The following is a 20,806-nucleotide window of genomic DNA, read 5'->3' on the forward strand; positions in this document are numbered from 1 at the left end:
GTAGCTACTTGTGGTAGCAACCCCAAACACTGTGTGCAAATGTGCGAAATGACTTGGGAACACAACCTAATTGATGACTGCAGTAAATCTGTAGAAAGAAAAAAAAAAAATGGAATATGAGGGAGTTAATAGCTGACATGAACTGACACTTTATATTCATTCACTTTAATTTTCACGAAGACTCTATGAGGAAGGTACCTCTTTGTACCCATTTTATAGGAGAGCAGACCAAGCAAGGCTCGGAGAGATTGAGTCGTGTTCCCAGGATCACATGCGAGGGAGCTGTACTACAGGGCACTGCCTCTCTGCTGAATCCAATCAACTGTACTGCAGCACGGGTTACCAGAGAGGAAGCACCGAGCAACCGCCAGAGGCAAGAGTCGTCAGTGTGTCTCCTGCTTGGCCTGGGGGAGGGGGCGCCCGACCAGCTGATCATGCAGTTTCCTTGGCAGGTGTGTGCATGTGGCAGAGATGGCCCCATTGCTCTATTCAAACCTGAGAAAACTGTCCATCAAGATTTTGTTTTTTCAACAAACTTTCTTGCTTTCGTTCCAGGGCCCATGGAGCTCTTGTTCTGACTCTGTCAGTGAAGGATAAAGGCCCTGACTGAGACAGACAAACATTCTAGTCCCTTTGAAAGTTAGTGTTGTTGTCATAAATAAATAAATTGGCATCTGGCTTATGTTTCAGACTCTCCTAAGTTTATTAAGCATGACTCAGTGCCCCCTGAGCATTCTCACCTCTGAGTAAAAAGTGAAAATGGGCCTTCAGAACTTTGGAAGAAAGTCCTGAACTGGGCTGACCCTAGCAAGGCTAAGTTCTCACAGGAAGCTGCACAAACACTGCAGACTGTCAGCTGGCCTGAGTGGGCCTGAGTGGGCCTGAGTGGGCCTGAGTGGTCAGTTGGGCCCTCTCAATGCTCCTGTTGTCTAACTACAGTAGCATGAGCCAAGGAAAAAAAGATTACAATAAACACATGAGGAAGAATCTCTAAGCATGTTGTAGAGCACACATATGGAAAGTTGCCAAGAAGATGAAATCCTTACCCATTCGATTTAACCAAATTATTTATCAAAGAACATTCCTCCAGAGAGACCTCGGAAGAGTTTCACATGAATCACTAATGCCAAACAGTAAGAAAAGAACTGATAAAAACAAAAGAACAGAACCACAAGGCACCAGAGAGATAAAGGCATTCCATTAAGAGTAGGCAAGCTCAGTACAAATTTGTCAATCTGAATAGGGATCAGCCGAAATGGAACAACAGTGAAGCCCCATAAACATTCTCCTTCGTAACATGCATGTACAGTCCTCCTACATTCGATATTAAAAATCCACAGAAATGACTCTTCCTTGAAGAAGCCCCTGGAAAACTCCTACCAAAACTACCTGCACACCCCTCACTGATTCATTCAACCCACATTTTTGCACAACTCCTCTGAGACTTCCCCACCCAATCATGACACTGTGGTGCTTCTCACACCGTCTGACTCTGCCTCACACCCGCCTCATCAGCTCCCTCCCTTCAGAGTCACCTGAGCAGGGATGTCTTCCCTGAGCCGTGTGTAAAAGAGCACCTGCCAACCCCATCACTCTCTACCTTGTGAGTCCACAGTATTTTCCTGCAGGGCACATGTCACTAGTACATTTTTTAATTGTCTATCTCCCTTTGGTAGAAGGAGCTCCACGAGACCGGGAGTTTTGTTTTGCTTTCTATGGTATCTACAGAATTTCGAACAGGGCCTGTCAAGAGAATACAATCTGAACAAAATACTTACAATTCAAAGTCTAATAGGGAAGAGAGGCCTAAGCAGACAGGACCTCATAAACAAGACAATTCAGTGGCATAGAGGACTCGTAGTAAGTGGGGCCTGGGAGAACCGTAAACACTTCCTGGAAGGAGAGCTGCAGAGCCGCATGGGGAAAGGGGTGGTGGATTCGGGGGCATTCCAGGCACAGCGGGCAGCACTTGGAAAAGGCACAGAACACAGCAGAGCATCACACACAGGAGCTCAGTATAGCTGCAAGAAGGGGATGGGGAAGGGGACAAAGACAAAGTTGTGACAGGAAGGCAGAGCAGACAAGCCAGGGCAAGCAGTCACCAATAGCTTTAACCTGAGGAACAGTACAACCAGATTTGCATTTCACAAAGGTCTCTTTGGAGGCGGCAGGGCGGTGGGGGGGGGGGGTGAGGGTGGGAGAATGGGGCAAATCTGAAGTTACGAAGACCATTTAGGAGGTTACTGCAAAAGTGTCTACGAGAGCCCCTGATGCTAAAACTAAGACTGTGGCACTGGGGGTGAAGATAAAACAGATGTCTTGAGTGCACATCACTTTTCCCAAACTCTGTTCTGCTATCAAATCTTACAGAAAGTGCCTCTTAAAAAAAAAAAAAAGTGAGAGAGGGGTGCCTGGATGCCCAGTCGGTTAAGTGCCCGACTTCAGCTCAGGTCACGATCTCACAGTTCGTGAGTTTGCGCCCCGCGTCGCACTCTGTGCTGACAGCTCAGAGCCTGGAGCCTGCTTCGGATTCTGTGTCTCCCTCTCTCCCTGCCCCTTCTCTGCTCACACTCTGTCTCTCTTTCTGTCTCTCAAAAATAAATAAACATTAAAAAAATTTTTTTAAAGTGAGAGAATTTTTAAGGCTCATTTCACTCACACACACACACACACACACACACACACAATGTACACACACAAACACATGTTAATAAAACCAGGTATAACTGTATCCAGAAACCATACCATGTAATCAGATAGCAATTCTTTCTTTCTCAAGCTCACAGCTCTGCTGTCCCCTGAATCAGCACCACTCTCAGGTCAACTGTTAGCCAACGGTGTCCCTCAGTAACCACAGGTTTCAAAAAGCCCAAGGGGCGCCTGGCTGGCTCAGTCGGAAGAATACGAGACTCTTGATCTCAGGGTCATGAGTTCGAGCCCCATATGGGGTGCAGAGATTATTAAAATAAATAAATAAACTAAAAAAAAAAGAAGAAGAAGCTTAAAGTAGCAATCTCAGAGGAAAGGCCTGCTGTTCTAACAAGACTCACTAACTCCTGTAGGAGGGAGATGCCCTGTTCTGGATGGCAAGCCTGAGCTGAATGCCCTCTTCTGGGACTGGAGATCAGGCCACACCAGTACCTATACACATACAGAGGGACTGTAGGGGAGGGCTCAGGGAAAGCTCAGGGAATGCTTGGGTACCGTCACCAGAAAACAGAACAGATGCTAAGCAGACAGAAGTGCAGGGTTCCACCACTGTCTTCTCCTCTCTAATTGATGAGAGGTTTAAAACCAAATGCTGGGCCCTTCCCCAGTTCCTAAGTCTCTCCCTAATGTTACTCAGCGGGAGGTAGGGCAGGCTTGTGGCGTCACGCAGTCCTGAACACTGTATTTCTCATCCTCACAACGGTCCAGTTGAGAAGCCTGGTTACCCTCACCTCCCGCTGAGGCTGAGAGCCATGGACTAACTCGCCCGAGGGTAACGATGTGGCAGGCATGTGAATCCTGACCTATCTCACGCCAACCATCTAAAGCAGTCATGCTGTGGGTTGTAAGAGCATTTTACAAAGAGCTCAGGAACGATCATGCTTCTTCCCGATCCCAAGCCCTCCAGTGTCTCCGTGTTACTTGGAGGATGAAGTCCAAAGTCTTTTCAAAACACCCATGGCCCTGAGCCTTCCCCACCTTTCCTCTCCCTCATCCCACTTTACTTCCTGTGCCAGGCAACAGCTGAAAATTTAACATTCCCAGAGCACAAAACATTTTCCCAGGCCACAGAGCTTACTCCTGCTCCTTCCCTCTGTGAGTGGCTGGCCACCAGTCCCCATCTGACCAGACGGCTGCAAGCCTCTTCTTCTCCTGTCCGTCCCTCAGTGCTGGGCCTGCAATGTCCTCCTTGGCGTTTCCTCACACAAGTCCAGTTCAATGCCCCACTGCCCTTACCCCTTGTGCGTCATCTTCCCATAGGAAACATCATTTTATACTTATTTCGTATGTGTTTTGTTTCCATTGAACCATAAAACAGAAAAGCTCCTTGAGGCTAAGACTGCAGTTCTCATTTCTACCTACTTGACACGCAGCACAGATATGTGGTACAAAGCAGGAACAAAAAAAAACCCAAAACAAACAAAAAGAATAAAAACTTTGAAGGACTGACCAAAAAAAAAAAATAAAAGGAATATTTTGAAGACCAAAATTTTATATTATTGGTGATCTTTTCAACCTTTTATACATTTCTCTGTCTTACAGTAGCAATACCTTTTCTTAGGCATTTTCAAAAACATTTATTTATTTTTATGTTAAATGTTTAAAAAACATTTATTTTAAAAAAACTGGAGAGCGCAAGCAGGGGAGGGGCATAGAGGATCCGAAGCAGACTCTGCACTGACAGTCTGAGAGCAGTGAGTCCGAAGGGGGTGGGGTGGGGTGGAGCTCAAACTCACAAACCGGGAGATCATGACCTGAGCTGAAGTCAGACGCTCAATCGACTGAGCCACCCAGGCGCCCCTTCTTTAGCATTTATATTATACATATATGCTTCGGTACAAGGACAAGGAATAAAATACCTCCTAGAATCTTCTACAGGAAAAATTTTCTCTTATCTGAACAACTTGTCGGGATTCCTTTTTGTTTAAAAACATGAAGACATGTCAGCCACCATCATTCCATCAATCCCTTGGTTGCAGGAAACTCAGGCTAAACCTGCCAAATTTGCACTACCCAAGGTGACATGGTTCTACGTCGAAATGTCTCTTCATTCCCTCTAGTTGTATGGCATTTATTATAAACCACCTTAAATTATTTCAGGAAGAAAACAGACACATAGGGACCCACTGGATAAATAATGGCTATCATTCAATGGTTTTGCTTTTGATGAGCCACCTGATAAAGGTAACAAAAACCAGTGTCTTTGCCAAACATCTCCAGAGTCAGTCCTAGTGGGGGCTAAATAATGACTCCCAGTACTTGGCTTAGCTTTTTGTGCCTCTGTCTGTTCTCTGGGATTGACCCACTAGATGATAGATCTCTGTGTACATCACTTAATAAATAAATACAAGTGATCTGACCAGCCTCTTGGGACCTTCACATATGTCACCTCCTTAGGTGGGAAAAAATTATCAACTCAAGTTATATAATAGCTTTAAAAACCAAACAAGATTGAGATGTCCAATGAGGATGAGGATGATGGTTAAGATTTGTCTAGTGGTTACTCCATGGGAGGCATGATTCTAAATGCTTTATGTATATGTACTCATTTAAATACCATGACAACTTGTGTGGCAGGTTACTATTATCATCAGCCTAATTTTACAGGTAAGAAAACTAAGGCACTGAGAAGTTAGGTAATTTTCCCAAAGGTCACAGAGCTGGTAAGTGCTGGGGCTGGAATTTTAACCTATATATTTAGGTCCCAGGTCCATGTTCTTGACCACACAGCTATAAGGCATATATAGGAATAATACTTTCTGTATTTCTTTTGGCCAGAGTCAAAAGTAGCTGACAACTCTAGAAGAAGAAAACTATTGGCTAAAAGTAGAACCTTCTGTCTTCTTCTTAGACTCACTACCATAGATTATAATCAGCACCTGAACAATAATGTCCCACTAAGAGCATGATGACAGCAGCACGGGACAGAAGGCAAGACAGAGCGAGGCTCCCACTACCACTCCACCACGTCAGAGCTGAAGATGCCTGGCACATTGTTTCATACAGTGTGCACATGGTCGGCTGGCTGCAGCCTGCACAGATTTCCCCCCAGGGACCACGTCGATGCCAGCCCCCTTCTTTTAAGAGCTGTCCTCTCTGTCCACCACCAGAACACATGGTTGGTATGCCCTCTCACCCCTCAGACTGGGATGACTGGTCTCTGTCAGGTGCCTGGCTAACCTGTGACAACCACAGTATCTTACTCCCTGGTGAAGGGATGGGCATGGGATCCAAGCTGAGAGTTGCCCATAGTTCTTTTCTAACTGGAGGTAGGAGATTTTCCTGTCCAGTCGCAAAGCTATGAGGACTTCGGCTTAGAGCTGGCAGTGACCTCACCACCAGGGCATTTGAGAGAGTAGAGCCGGCATGTAGACAGTCTCTCTCGAGGCCTGCAGCCCCTGGTTCTCTACTCCAAGGTCACCAAACATCAGCCAATTAACAACTTGGAGAGGAGAGAAATAATTTCTTTGGGCTTCTATCACTTTCAAATAGACAAGTTCTAACTTGAACTCTGAAACTCACTTCCTTCAGCTGCAAAACAGGGGAAAGAAACAATAGCCCTAAAAAAAAAATTTTAAACAATAATAATAAAAAAACCCACACAATAGCCCTACTCTCCCAGGGCAGTTCTGATAGGGAATTATTTTAAGTACTTAGGCGGTGTCTCTTGGAAATAGAAAGGGCTCCATGGCTGTTAGTTGACATTCTAACACAATAGTACTTGTCCCAATAGATTGCCAGATTGTGGAGTCACTCTTAGTTCCTCCTTCCCTGTCACATCCAATGTAACAGCAAGTATGTTGGTTGTATCTGCAAATGGCAGGTGGAATCCGACCACTTCTCGAAATCTCCACTGCCAACGCCCTGGTCCAAGCTGGATTTGAGCTACTGCACACAGCCTCCTAACGACATCCCCTGCTTCTGCCCTGACTTTGACAGCTTTTCTCCGCACAGCAGTCGGAACTATCGCATTAAAATGTTATTCAGAGAGATGCACATGCTCCAGTGGCATCTCCTGTCGCTCAGAACATCCGTCAGCTGTTCCCGACCCAGCTGCAGCCTCCCTCCCCGGCGCTCCTGTTCCTTCCCCACACTCTCCTCCACACCAGCCTCCTTGCCGGTCTTCAAACAGCCACCAGCTCCCACCCCAGGGCTTCTGTACTGGTTTCCTCTGAGACAGGCCTTTCCCAAACATATGCAAGCCTCACCCCCTGCCCTCTGTTAGATCTTTGCTTAAAGGCCACCTTGTCTTTGTGAGGCAGTTGCTGTTTAAAATTGCAGCCCTCTTCCAATCCAGCTGTTTTTTTCTCCACGGCACTTAGCACCATCTGACCTATTGTCTCATTTTCCTACCTGTTTATTATCTAGCTCCCCTTTCTAGAATGGAAGCTCATGACAGTAGGGGGTTTTGACTGTTTTGCTTACTATTATTCCCAGCACGTGGCAGGCACATGACAAATACTCGCTGAATGAAAGAATGAATGAATTTGTCCTTGATCTCCTTTTCTGAGGGTTGGGAGGTAAACACAGACCATAGCAGGAAAAAGAAAATGCGGAAATCTCATTAGGAAACTTCACACTTACTTGGCACAGCGTACCCAGTGGGTATGTCGGTACAAGGAATACAAGAAACGCTGGCGATACATGTTCCATACTTTGATAGATTTGTCTTCAGAAGCTGTAGCTAGAAACTGGCCATCGGCTGAAAAGTCTATACTTCGAACTGGAGCTGTATGAGCTTTAAATTCAGAGGATTTTCCTCTCCTGGAAATAAACAGGGTAATATTTATAAAACTTGATTTAGGTATAATCAATATCTAATCAGTATACAGTCTTTGAAACATTTAAAACAGTTTAACTCCTGTAAAAGAACCGATGAAAGTATGAAAAGTTTCTTCATCAACCCTCTTTAAAGCTAGTTTTATTCACTGAAGTCACAACTCATACTTAACAAGAAAAGACCCTCATGGTCCCACCCAGAAATGCACTTGGTGTTTTTGTTTTAATTAGAAGCTACAGAAACAATATTTTGGACAAATCTCTACCATGAATTTTAAGTTCCTGTTGTTCCTCTAGAAATAGCAGTAAACAGTTTAAGAAACCTGCAACCTAGAAAAGCTAAGATCAACTTAGTAAACAGCTCCAAGGAAGTGTTTTCAAACTGGGGTCACGTGGAAGTTGTGTGGACCGGCAGTCTGGGCTGGGAAGGAAGAGACATCCCTTCTGCCATTTCCCCCCTTTACAGAATGTCTCTAGGTAATCTCACTCTCTGACTCACCGGAGTTTCCACCTACCAGCAATGAGAACGCAGACCCCTGGGGCATATCCAAGGCCTTGCTCACCCAGGGCCCAATCTTACACCCACAAGCAAAACAAAGGACAAATGGTAACAACTGTATTCCAATTCTCAATACTTTGAAATTTCAGCTGCTGCTGCTGCTTTTTTTTTTTTTTTTTTTTTTTCTTGGCTAGGATGGGAAAAGGAGAATAGGAAAAGATGGAGAAAATAATGTGTGGCATTTAAGGAGAAACACCAGAAAAAAAAAAAAAATTAAAAAAGTCAGGGGCAGGCTAGCAGACACCCTGGAGTTCAAAGGTGGCATGTGGGAAATACTACTTGTGTCAGGACTCCAAAGTTCCCCCAGATACTTCACTTTATACTACATCCACTTAGCAATTTTTTTCTCCATTCAGAAAGTTGTATTTATACATAACTGTTTGAAACACATCAGGCAACAGAATTTGCAGAGCCTGGAAATCATACTCAACCACTCTCCCTTCTCCTCCCACATCCAATAGGTCGACAAAACCGATTTAGTGATAGAAATACTGCTATCACTTGCCAGATATCCTTTCAATTCTTCCTCTTCCACATCAGCTCTGCTTACATTCAGATAGATACACCCTACGTATCCTTTACCTAGATTTTTGCAAAAGCCTCTTAACTGGTCTCCCTGCTCTAATCGTTTATCCCCTCCAGTCACCTACATACTGTTCTTATTCCCTCGCTAAAAGCATATTCTAAGCATGTAAATCTCAGTGTAAATGTGTCACGGGCTACCTTCCAAGAAAAGGTACAGTGACCAAGTTCTTCCACAAGGCATCCGGCTGTTACACTGAACTTTGGACTCAGAACAGTCCCAGAGCTTCAAACACACCTCTGGCTTTGCACTTCCTGCTTTTTCTCACCCTGGATTAGTTCCCCCACCCTAACCTCCTTGAGCAACCCAGGCAGGCTTAATTGCTCCTTATCTGCTACATCTATTTTGCTTATTACATTATACAGTACTTAAAAAAAAAATAGACCTCTTTCCCTTCTATTAAGCTGTGAGTTTTTTTGAGGACAGGAATGATGATTTATTTATCCCTATAAGACCAGCACCAAACATTAAAAAAATTAATTAATTTTAAAAAGGGGGAGGTGGGGAACCTGGGTGGTTCAGTCGGTTGGGTGGCCGACTTCAGCTCAGGTCATGATCTCACCACTCGTGGGTTTGAGCCCCTCACGGGGCTCTGTGCTGACAGTTCAGAGCCTAGAGCCTGCTTCAGATTCTGTGTCTTCCTCTCTCTCTGTTCCTCTCCCTCTCTCTCTCTCTCTCTCTCTCTCAAAAATGAATAAACATTAAAAAAAATTTTTTTAGGGGTGCCTGGGTAGCTCAGTCGGTTGAGCATCTGACTTCAGCTCAGGTCATGATCTCACAGCTCATGTGTTCGAGCCCTGCATCAGGCTCTATGCTGACAGCTCGGAGCCTGGAGCCTGCTTTGGATTCTGTGTCTCCCTCTCTCTCTGCCCTTAACCCACTTGCATTCTGTCTCTGCCTCTCTCAAAAATAAATAAACATTAATTTTTTTTTTTTTTTTTTTTTTTAAGATCAGCCCTTAGCACAATATCAGGCATATAAAAAAAACTAGATACATTTTGTTGAATTCCACTGGTGAGAGTCACTACTTAAAGGTTACTAGATCCATCCTGGCTTATCCCTCCAGTGGTCTGTAGAAGGCAAAAGTGACCTGGTAATAAATCTCCATCACCTGATATATATTACTCCAGGAAAAACAAAAATTGATATTTAAAGAAATGGGATGGAGCATTCAGAGCCTGGTTCAGTGAGGTTTTAAGGGGAAGTTCTAGGAGTAGCAGTTAGGAGGAGAGTTTGGCCTGAATTCAAGAACACGGCCTAGAGAAAACAAAGACAAGACTGGCATCTGCTGTGACTGGGAAGCCAGGAGACAGTCCACACTCCAGCAACCTATCCTGCTTGCCTTCTTTCTCAGGGGTTTTCTTCTCGGCTACAGCCTAGTCCAACCCCTGGATCCGGTCTCAACCGGATATAAAAACCCACGAAAGGAGTGCCTTGTGTTTGTTGTGCAGCTGTTTAACTGGTTAGCAGTTCCCCACCTTGCCTTGACATTGGCTCTCTGCCTCCCACAAACTTGCCTTCGCTTTCGGCCCAAGTTCTCTGGACTGCCCACCGTGACGAACTCCAGGCCGGAACTGCTTCCACGCTTGCTCCTACTCTTCCTCCTCAGCCTGCCAGTCACCAGCCGTAATGTCTGCACATACAGCTGCCAGCATCCCTCTCATCCCTGTACACACACTGCCCGCCCCCACCTCCCAGGAGGTAGATTCTACCGCTTTCTCCTCCTGAATCTGGGCTGGCTGTGGCTTACTTTGGCCAATAACATGAGGCAGAAGTGACCCCGTGGAAGTTTCAGACCTAGACCTTCAAAGGGCCTAGCAGCTTCCATTTTTACTGTCCTAGAACCCGGCTGGCACATGGTCAGAAGTCCTTATCCTGCTGGAGAGAGGCCACTGGAAGACCGGATGCCCCAGTCAATAACCAGCACCAGGCCCCAGGTACATGAGTGAGGTGCTTAATAAGTTGCATGAGTAAAGCCAACATCAAATGGGGCACAAGAATCACCCAGACAACCCACAAAATTATGAGAAATGACAGTTATTGTATTAAGCTAAGTTTTGAGGATTGTTAAACCGCAATAAGTGATATACCAGCTTCCATCCCACTGCCATAATCCACGATTGCCCTGGCCCCATGTGATTTGATTTAGAAAGAGGAAACAGAGACATCTCCATAAGCCTAACTGTCACACTGGGATCAGCCACTACAAATAATGACTCAGTGTGCTTTTGGCTCATCTACCCTTGTACAGTTTGTTCACTGAGAGTTCCTAGAATTAGTACTGGGAGCCTGAAGTTGTGATGTGCTGAAGACAGCAAAACCACTAGCCCTAAATCCCCAAAGTTAAGGATTTTAGAAAACATTTTCCCTTTTGGACCCCAAACCAGTCTCCCTCCCTCCTAGTTCCCTTCTACATTGCCACCACAGTGTCATTAGGACATATCACTTCTCTTCAGTAGTTTGTGCTACCATTAGGGTGATGTTCAGATTTCTCAGCATGGAGATTCTCTTGGGTGGTGGCAAAAAAAAAAAAAAAAAAAAAAAAAGTGTCCACTGCCATGAAGATGCCCCATGAACTTTCATTTGGGAGTGCCTGAGCCTGTTCAGTCACATACCACAAATCAAATCCTGCCACAAAAGACCCAAGGAAAATGCTCAAATGCTTATTCTCTAAGATATTTACTGGGGGATATGATATGATGTGTGGGATTTGTTCTAAAAATAATCTAGCTAAAAAGGGGGGCGGGGAGGATGGGTGAAACAACTGATAGCTGTTGGATCTGGTTGATGAGTATGAGGGAAGGGAGTGTTGTGCTATTTGTTCTATGTTCATGTGTGTTTGAAAACATATAATTAAGAGTTCAAAAAAAAAGTTCAAAAGCTTTTTAAAATATCATGGCTCCATAATGGCTTAAAATAGACAAGCTATCAGCTAGGATTTAAAAAGCCTCGTATAGAGAGATTTGTCATAATGATTTGTCAAATCAGATTTAAACATCTTTCAGAAACTTTCTTCAGCAAGAAAACTCCAGAGCCCAATAATGAATTATATGCATCAAAGAATAGTTCTGGCACAGGGATTAATAGAGATCCAAAGGCCCACGGAAGATCCACAAACTGGCAATAGTAGATTAATAAACTATAAAATTTCAGTTACATATGTAATTGTGTATCTCTCTGGGGAGATAATGTGAAGGTTACATCAGATTTATAAAAGGGATTGATAACCATTCCCCTGCCAAAAAAACAAAAACAAAAACAAAAAAAACCTAAAGCATATTTCCATGGTTAGAAATAGGTTTCGGGGCCCCTGGGTGGTGCAGTCGGTTAAGCGTCCGACTTCAGCCAGGTCACGATCTCGCGGTCCGTGAGTTCGAGCCCCGCATCAGGCTCTGGGCTGATGGCTCAGAGCCTGGAGCCTGTTTCCGATTCTGTGTCTCCCTCTCTCTCTGTCCCTCCCCTGTTCATGCTCTGTCTCTCTCTGTCCCAAAAATAAATAAACATTGAAAAAAAAAAATTATAAAAAAAAAAAAAAGAAATAGGTTTCAAATAGAAGAGATAATTCAGAGTTAAAGATGAGGAAAAAATGGTATGAAATAGTTTGCTAACTTTATGACGAGGGCAGTACATCTCGCATGTGACTCAGACTAAGAACAGCGCAGGCAACTGGGGGTTCAGGCATTCTAGATCAGTGCAGAAGGAACAGCCAGGCTTATTTTCTTTCACATGCCTAAATCCAGAGTATATCAGGTTACTTTGTTTCTCTTACTTATCAGGAATCCAGAGTCTAATGGTTCTGTCTCTTGAAGCAGATGCCAGTAAGTTTCCAAGTGGGGAAAACTGCACGCTGGTTACCACGTCCTTGTGACCCACATATCTGAAAGCTCTAGCTTGTGGCTTGCAATTCCATAGCATGAGGAACGTATCCCAAGAAGCAGTAGCTATGAAGAAAGAGAAGAACAAACCACTGATTGTTAAAATGTGAATGTAGGCACGTCTCATTACAATGGAACAGGATATCTAGTAACACGATGTCCAGGTAACAGAGGGGCTGGAGGTTTTTAAGCCTGACCAGGTCATGGAAAAAAATATTTTTTAAAGTAACTCAAAGCTACATCACTAATGTGCAAGCTTGGCTGTGTTCTATGCAGCCACAAGTCAGGATTACTGGTCCCTGCATCTGGCTGGAGCTCAATGACTATTTACTAGAAGATAGCAGCATAACACAGGCCCTCGGGACTAGGAGTAGTTCTGTCTCTAACTCTCAGGATAACTGGGAAAGTTACTTAACATCTGTGTCATGAAGACTGAATGCTTTTCCTGAGAGAGCTGAGAATGATGATTTTTTAAAAATGTTTATGTGAAGATAATTTCACACTTAAGAGGAAACATAAGAATAGTATAAAGAACATTAATATACCCTTTGCCAGATCTTTTTTTTTAATTTTATTTTATTTTTGAGAGAGAGAGAGAGCAAGCAGTGGGGAGGGACAGAGGGAGAAAGACAGAATCTTAAGCAGTCTCCCTGTTCAACAGGAGCCTGGGGCAGGGCTCAATCCCACAATCCCGGGATCATGACCTGAGCTGAAATCAAGAGTAGGAGGCTCATCTGACTGAGCCACCCAGCAACCCTACCCTTTGCCAGATCTACTTGTTGTTAATATTTTGCTCCACTTGGTTTATAATTTACTCTTACACTCACTTGTACTCACTCTGTATATATGAACGAGCTTGCATGCTCACATAAGTGCGTGCGCGCGCGCACACACACACACACACACACACACACACACAGTTGTTTTTTTTCTTTCCCTGAACCATTTGGAAGTGAATACATTATCATGGTGACTTTATTCCTAAATACTTCATTGTGTTTTTCTAAGAATAAGGATGTTCTCTTACATACCCATAGCAGTATCAACTTCAGGAAATTTATTACTGACAATACTTTAATCTACCAACTATTTTCCAATTTTGCTAATTGACCCAGTGATGTCTTTTATGGCTGGAAAAGGTGGTCTTGAAAATCTTTTTCTGCTCTGACATTCTACAATTAATAAAAGAATTGTGTATGTCAGACATTAGTTTAAGGCTTTAAGGAAATAAAGACAAATGCAATCAATGGTGGAAATAAATGCCTTGGACAAAGAATGAACAAATAAACCAATGAAAGCTAGATCTAATTCTTGCCCCCAAACCAAATTTTACACATGCATGTAGCCCCCAAATTACCCCAATAATAGGAACCAGGTCAATGAGAATCACTAAGTCTAGACTGCAGAATCTTAGAAAAAAATACGACTTTATAAACTTGAAATAGAATTAGCATTACTGTTAAAAGAGAATATAAAGTCACTGAAAACCTTCTCACTTCTTTAGTCACAGATAAAATTCATTGGACTTAAGTATGCACTGTTTCCAGTTAACTTTAAAAAGTTAAAGTGAGTTTTAAAGTTTCAAACTATAATGCTGTATACTACCCCTTTCAAAAAATATACAAAAAGTTGATGCCCCACCACTGTTCATAAAATTATTAAATATTTATATCAGAGACTAAATTATCTGGAGCTAAGGGAGACCAAATAGGGAAAACAATGAATTATCATGAGCATTACACTATTTAAGTTCTAAAGTATTATGCTACAAATAAGATCTATAAAAAGAAGACAGAATCCCTTACCTCAAGGAATCACAACATCATAGGGGAGACAGTTCACTAATAATATCATATATGTTTGCACTCCAATGTTTATAGCAGCACTATCAACAATAGCCAAAGTGTGGAAAGAGTCCAAATGTCCATCGATGGATGAATGGATAAAGAAGATGTAGTACACACACACACACACACACACACACACACACACACACAATGGAGTATTACTTGGCAATCAAAAAGAATGAAATCTTGCCATCTGCAACTACGTGAATGGAACTAGAGGGTATTATGCTAAGCGAAATTAGTCAGAGAAAGACAAATATCATATGACTTCACTCATATGAGGATTTTAAGAGACAAAACAGATGAACATAAGGGAAGGGAAACAAAAATAATATAAAAACAGGGAGGGGGACAAAACAGAAGAGACTCTTAAATACAGAGAACAAACAGAAGGTTACTGGAGGGGTTGTGTGAGTAAATGGGTAAGGGGCATTAAGGAATCTACTCCTGAAATCATTGTTGCACTACATGCTAACTAATTTGGATGTGAATTTAAAAAAATTAAATTCAGAAAATATATATGTTCAGAGGACTTTTAGAAATTATTCATCCATTTTCCATACCTCCTACTCCCCTTCACCTACTGTGCCCAGCCTCCCAGCCTCCCCACTGGCAAGCACAATGTTTTCTTTGTACTTATCGTTTGTTTCTGCTTTTTTTGTTTGTGTTCATTCATTTGTTTTGTCTTTTAGATTCCACCTGCAAATGAAATCATATAGTATTTGTCTTTCTCTGACTTATTTCACTTAGCATAATTATCTCTGAGGTCCACCTATGTTGCCACCATTCCTTGTTATGGCTGAGTAATATTCCTGTGTGTGTGTGTGTGTGTGTGTGTGTGTACCACATTTTCTTTATCTACTCATCTACTGATGGACACTTGGGTTGCTTCCATATTTTGGCTACTGTAAAAAATGCTATAGTAAACATAGGGGTGCATATATCATTTTAAATTAGTGTTTTTATTTTCTTTGGGTAAATACTTAGTAATGGAATTACTGGATCATAAAATTCTATTTTCAATATTTTGAGGGATCTCCATTCTGTTTTTCAGAGTAGCTGTACCAATTTACGATCCCACCAAGTGTATATGGAGGGTTCCTCTTTCTTCACATCCTTGCCAACACTTATTTCTTGTCTCTTTGATTCTAGCCATTCTGACAGGTATAAAGTGATATCTTGTTGTGGTTGTGATTTGTATTTCCCTCACAATTAGTGGTGTTGAGCATCTGTATATATTTCTCTTGGCCATACATATGTCTTCTTTAGAAGTATGTCCATTCAGGTCTTCTGCCCATCTTTTAATCAGATGATTTGTTTTTTGGGTGTTGAGTTGTAAGTTCTTTATATATTTTGGATATTAATCCCTTATTGTATTCATCATTTGCAAATATCTTCTCCCATTCACTAGGTTGTCTTTTTGTTTTGTTGGTGGTTTCTTTCACTGTGCAAGAGCTTTTTTTTTTTTTTTTTTTTTTAGTATAGTCCCAATAGTTTATTTTGCTTTTGCTTTTGTTTTGCTTGAAGATATGTACCTAGAAAAATGTTCCTATGGCTGATGTCAAAGAAATTACTGCCTATGTTTTCTTTTAAAAGTTTTATGGTTTCAGATCTCACATTTAGGTCTTTAACCCATTTTTTTCCACTGAAATTGAATTTTTATTCCAAATGACTGTAAAAGCTGAAAAGACAACAGACAAAATTGAAAATTACTTGTTTAACTGGAAATGAGAAGTAATTGATTTGCAGGAGAGCCAATGGTGTGGTGAGAGCCTACCACTGATAACAGTTGTAATTAAGAAAGCGTAAAAATAACCAGTGTCTTTTAGATATGCAATCTGGATGTGCAGCATGTACAGCAAATAAAATAAAAGGAAAGTAAAAAAAAAAAAAGGGGGGGGGTGTGGGGAAAACCCACAAAATCCGAAACCTCAGAAATTAACATTCATTTAAGAACATAGTAGTGAAGGCTTTTCATGGCAAAATTTTCACAATTCTTAAAATGGAAGTCTTCAAAAGAACTTCTTCAAATTGAAAAGCTGAGAACAGTTACGCTGGCTTGGAAGAGCTGCTACCTGTCACAAAGATAAAGATGACACTCAGTCCTACTTTCAAACACAGTGATATCTGATGAACCCGACGAACCTGAGCAGAACAGAGAGGCGGCCTGGCGGGCGCTGACATCGCTCATTGCGAAACGGTTCACTGATAGTATCACAGATGTTCACAGGACTTTTATATATTCTTCACCCTTAGTGTTGTACGGAGCGGTTAGTGATCCTTCCTGAGGAAAAGGTATTTGAGCAGAGACCTGAGTGCAGTGAGGGGTGATTCAAACTGACATGTGCAGGGAGAACACACTCGGGGCAGACGGGACCCCACGCATGACCGCCTGAGACACTAACATAGTTAAAAGACTGATGAATAATAGAGAAAGAATAGTAGAGGGAGAATAGCAGCTACAAGGGAGCACAAGGGGGTACTCCTGGGGGCACTAGTAATGGTTCTTGCTCTGAGTGTTTGTTAAATGGGCATGTCACATTGTGAAAATTCATCAACTTGTCCAATTTGGGTACATATCTTATACTTCGATAAAACATTTAGAAAAAATGTTTAAAAATATCACCCTGCTCGCTCTGTGCAGAATATACAGGGTGTAGGGGGGCAGAATGGAAGAAGAAAATCAATTAGGAGGCTACTGCAATAATCCAGTCAGGAGAAGGTGGTGGTTTGGACTAAGCTGGAGGCCACGGAAGTGGGAGAAGTGGTCAATATTTGGTATGTTTAAAGGTAGAGCCTGTGCAGGCAGCTACTGGATTCGATACAAGGAAGAAAGAAAGCAGAAGCAACCAGGCCAGGCTTTTGGACGGGGCACCCAGATGAATCTCAGGGCCATTTAATGATATTAGAAAAACCAGAAGAGGGGCACCAGGGTGGCTCAGGCAGTTAAGTGTCTGACTCTTGATTTTTGCTCAGGTCACGATCTCACGGTTCATGGGTTCGAATGCCATGACGGGCACTGCGCCGACAGTGAGAAGCCTCCTTGGGATTCTCATTCTCTCTCTCTCTCTCTCTCTCTCTCTCTCTCTCTCTCCCTCCCTCTCCCTCTCCCTCTCCCTCTCCCTCTCCCTCTCCCTGCCTCTCCCTGCTTGCACTGTCTCTGTCTCTCAAAATAAGTAAATAAACTTTTAAAAAATAATGTGTTTAAAAGAAAAGCCAGAAGAGATGGAGGTTGACAGTGAGGCAGCGTGGGGTGGGAATCAAGAGTTCTTTTTGGGATGCAGTACGCTGAAGATGCCCATTAGACATACAGGTGGAAATGTCAAGTATGGGGGTGGATATACCCACTGAGAGCTCAGGGAGAGATTTTAAGTGTTCACTGTGGTGGTTAAAGGAGCAAACTATAGAATTAGACTCCCTGAGTCAAATCCAAGCTATCGTCTACAAGCTATGTACCCTTGGGCAAGTTACTCAGCCTTTCTATGCCTGCGACACTGAATCTACAAACGAGGTGTTTTAAGTATTACATGAAATGATACTTGTAATCGATGCCTGTCACACAGAAGACACTCAAAGGTACCCATTATTACTATCGGTTTTCTTTGTGCCACCGTCAGCAGCAGCTGTTGTGTAGAGAAGGACTGGACACTGCACAGGATCACTTGGGGAGTGAATCTAGATGAAGAGGGTGAAGGTACCTAAAGGAGCCGTAAATGAAACAGGAGGGGACAAGCAGATTTTGCTGTCCAGGAACTCAAGAAGTATTCAGAGAGGGTGACAAGCCGTATCAAATGCTTTCAAGAAATTAGAGTAACATCAGGCCTGAAAAGGACCAGCTACATAATTTGCGGGGCCCAGCATCAAATGTCAATGTGGGGGTCCTCGTAGAAAAACTGCTAAGAATTTCAGGACAGTGATAGCAGGGCATTAAACCAGTCCTAAGTGACTACACAGGGCATATGCTCATAAAACTGGCCCTGGGCCCGAGGACAAGTTGTTGATTTGAAAATAAGAACTGCGTCCGTGAAGTGGTGAGATCAGAGCTGGTTGGTGTTGGTTGATGAGAGATGGGAGGGAGGCTGTGGAAAGAGTTAATGTGTACAACTGATTCATTAATTCATTGAGGGTTTACAGGGTCCCTAACACTTAACATAAGAAGCAGGAAAAAATGGTATTACAAGATCACGGTGACTCAACAATTGGGGTGAGGGAGGTCAGAGGGATAAGAATATGAAGCTTAAATGAGAAGGTGACACAGGACTTGAGACTTCACATATTTTGTCAGAAAAGGAAAAGAGCATCTTAACCAGAGTGGATGCTCAAAATTACAAATATAGAGTCGATGGCTGCATGCCCACATTAAAGCAGCACTTGCTTGCTATCCTGGTGTGAAGCCCGGTGAAGAGAAGTGAGACAGCAGAAGGAAAAGGTGGTTCATAGGACAGGGACAGCCTCACCTTTGGGCAAAGGGGCACTTCAGAGGCCTATTAATTACGAAATGCCAGAAGCCAAGATGTCCCAAGTACCACTGTGTGGCTCAGGGTACACTATTTCTTCCACATTTTTCATCGTTACTTCCTTAACCTTATCCACTAAACTCTAATACTGTGATAATGAAAGGTACTGGGCTACGGATATCAATGTTGTAAAGTGTCAACGTGGAATTTACTTTCCTTCATTTCCACTGAACCACACCCTAAATAAACACCACCACCTCATTTCAAATGCCAAAGCTTATATGATTCGTCATCCAACTGGTCTATTTTGAGATAAAATGTCAAAGGGAAGAAGTTAAGAGAAAAGGTTAATTAGTAAATCTACCCTTGAAAAAATGATTTTTATCCCCTAACAATAATTCACGGTTTCAGGAAATCTTCATTAGGACAAAAGACAAAACAAAGTCCATGTGCACCCAGGCCAGTGCTATGTCTCTGGAGGTACCAAGGAACGCACCAAGGAGAACATGTTTGCTTTCCATCACGTCCAAAAGGCCAATAGTTACTGTGTCACCTTAACTAGCAATAACTTGAGCCACCCTAAGATCTCTCACTCCTTGTTTTATCCAAACCTGCAGTTACTTAGAGGTTTGCTCCATCAGGAATACTATATCCTTAGAAAGAAACGGCAGTGCCTCCAGTTTGTGAGCTTGCTGTTAAATTATTTTATCTTTTCAATTGGTAATAAATGCACATGTTATCGGTATTTACCAAAATCTCCTTCTGGACCTTGGCCACCTAGCTCCCCTTCCTAGAGGCAAACCAATGTTAACCATTTCTTGAGTACCCTCTTATGTGCTTAAACAAATATGTGCCTATTTACATGTATTTTTTATACAAATGGTAGCATGTTATTTGTCATTCTGCATTTTGCTTCTCTATCTTCCTTTGCCAGCCCACTTAGTATAATATGTTGGGAGATCGTGATGTATTAGTACATAGAGCTGTCTTATTCTTTTCCTATTTTTTCATGTTTATTTATATTTGAGAGAGAGAGAGAGACACACACACACACATAAAGCACAGAGGCAGAGAGAGATGGAAACAGAATCTGAAGCAGGCTCTAGGCTCCGAGCTGTCAGCACAAAGCCTGACCCAGGGCTTGAACTCAGGAACCATGAGATCATAACCTAAGCTAAAGTCAGACACTTAACCGACTGAGCCACCCAGGTGACCCATTCTTTTCCTATTTTTAATAAAACCTTATTTTATTTTATTTTATTTTTATTTTACTTTATCTTATTTACATTTATTTATTTTTGAGAGAGAGAGAGCACAAGTGAGGGAGGGGCAGAGAGAGAATGAGACACAGAATCCAAAGCAGGCTCCAGGCTCTGAGCTGTCAGCACAGAGCCCGATGCGGGGCATGAACTCACAAACCATGAGATCACAACCTGAGCCAAAGTCGGACGCTTAACCAACTGAGCCACCCAGGTGCCCCAAAACCTTAAAGATTTCCTAAGCCATTTTTTCTCTTTATTGACCAGATACCCTTAAAGACTACAGACCTGTTATTTTTGTGAGATGTTCACCAGTTTTTTTCTTGATGTTCCCTCATGATTAGATTCAGGATACGTATTTTTGATAGGAATCCACAGGTTGTATTGTGCCCTCATCATAGCAGGGTGTTTGTGTCTGTTTGTCCCGGTATCGGTGAGATTTACTTTGATTGCTTGGTCCAGGTGGCATGTTGCTGCTTGGGCTCTGCCTCTTGGCTGTTCTGCAGGAAGAGTGCCTCTGAGAAGGAAGCCAAGGCGGCTGCGGGCTCACCGTGTGTGTTTCCCTTCTGCCTCGCAGGGACTGTTACAGTTCTGCACTCTCTGTTGCTTGATGACTGAATTCACTTGCCTCATATATGTTGCCCCATTTTACAGTTGTTTTAGGCTGGAGGGCAAGTTTGGCTACCAATTACTCTGTCAGGACTGGAGGGAGAAGTGTGCTTGATTCTCTTTAATAGC

The 20,806-nt window shown here is 42.8% G+C and overlaps 1 protein-coding gene across 8 annotated transcripts in view; it reads right to left on the reverse strand.

Annotated features, from left to right (window-relative positions):
* The window catches only part of POC1B (POC1 centriolar protein B), a 95,146-nt gene that overhangs the window by 61,004 nt on the left and 13,336 nt on the right, over positions 1–20,806 (reverse strand). For 6 of the 8 annotated variants that reach the window (XR_009617099.3, XM_060656810.3, XM_060656807.3 and 3 more), the window contains 2 exons: positions 12,400–12,571; positions 7,294–7,473 (listed from right to left, as the gene is read on the reverse strand). Coding sequence is in view for 7 of the 8 variants with exons in the window: in XM_060656810.3 (XP_060512793.1) it covers positions 7,294–7,473; positions 12,400–12,571 (352 nt within the window). In the remaining variant the exon portion in view is untranslated. Of the gene's footprint in view, positions 1–7,293; positions 7,474–12,399; positions 12,572–15,887; positions 15,908–16,497; positions 16,637–20,806 lie in introns of those variants that run through there. The other 2 variants (XM_078449629.2, XM_060656811.3) reach the window with 2 other exon arrangements.

The sequence above is a fragment of the Panthera onca genome, chromosome B4 (assembly GCF_046562875.1).
Source record: "Panthera onca isolate mPanOnc1 chromosome B4, mPanOnc1 haplotype 2, whole genome shotgun sequence".
NCBI classification, from domain to species: domain Eukaryota; kingdom Metazoa; phylum Chordata; class Mammalia; order Carnivora; family Felidae; genus Panthera; species Panthera onca.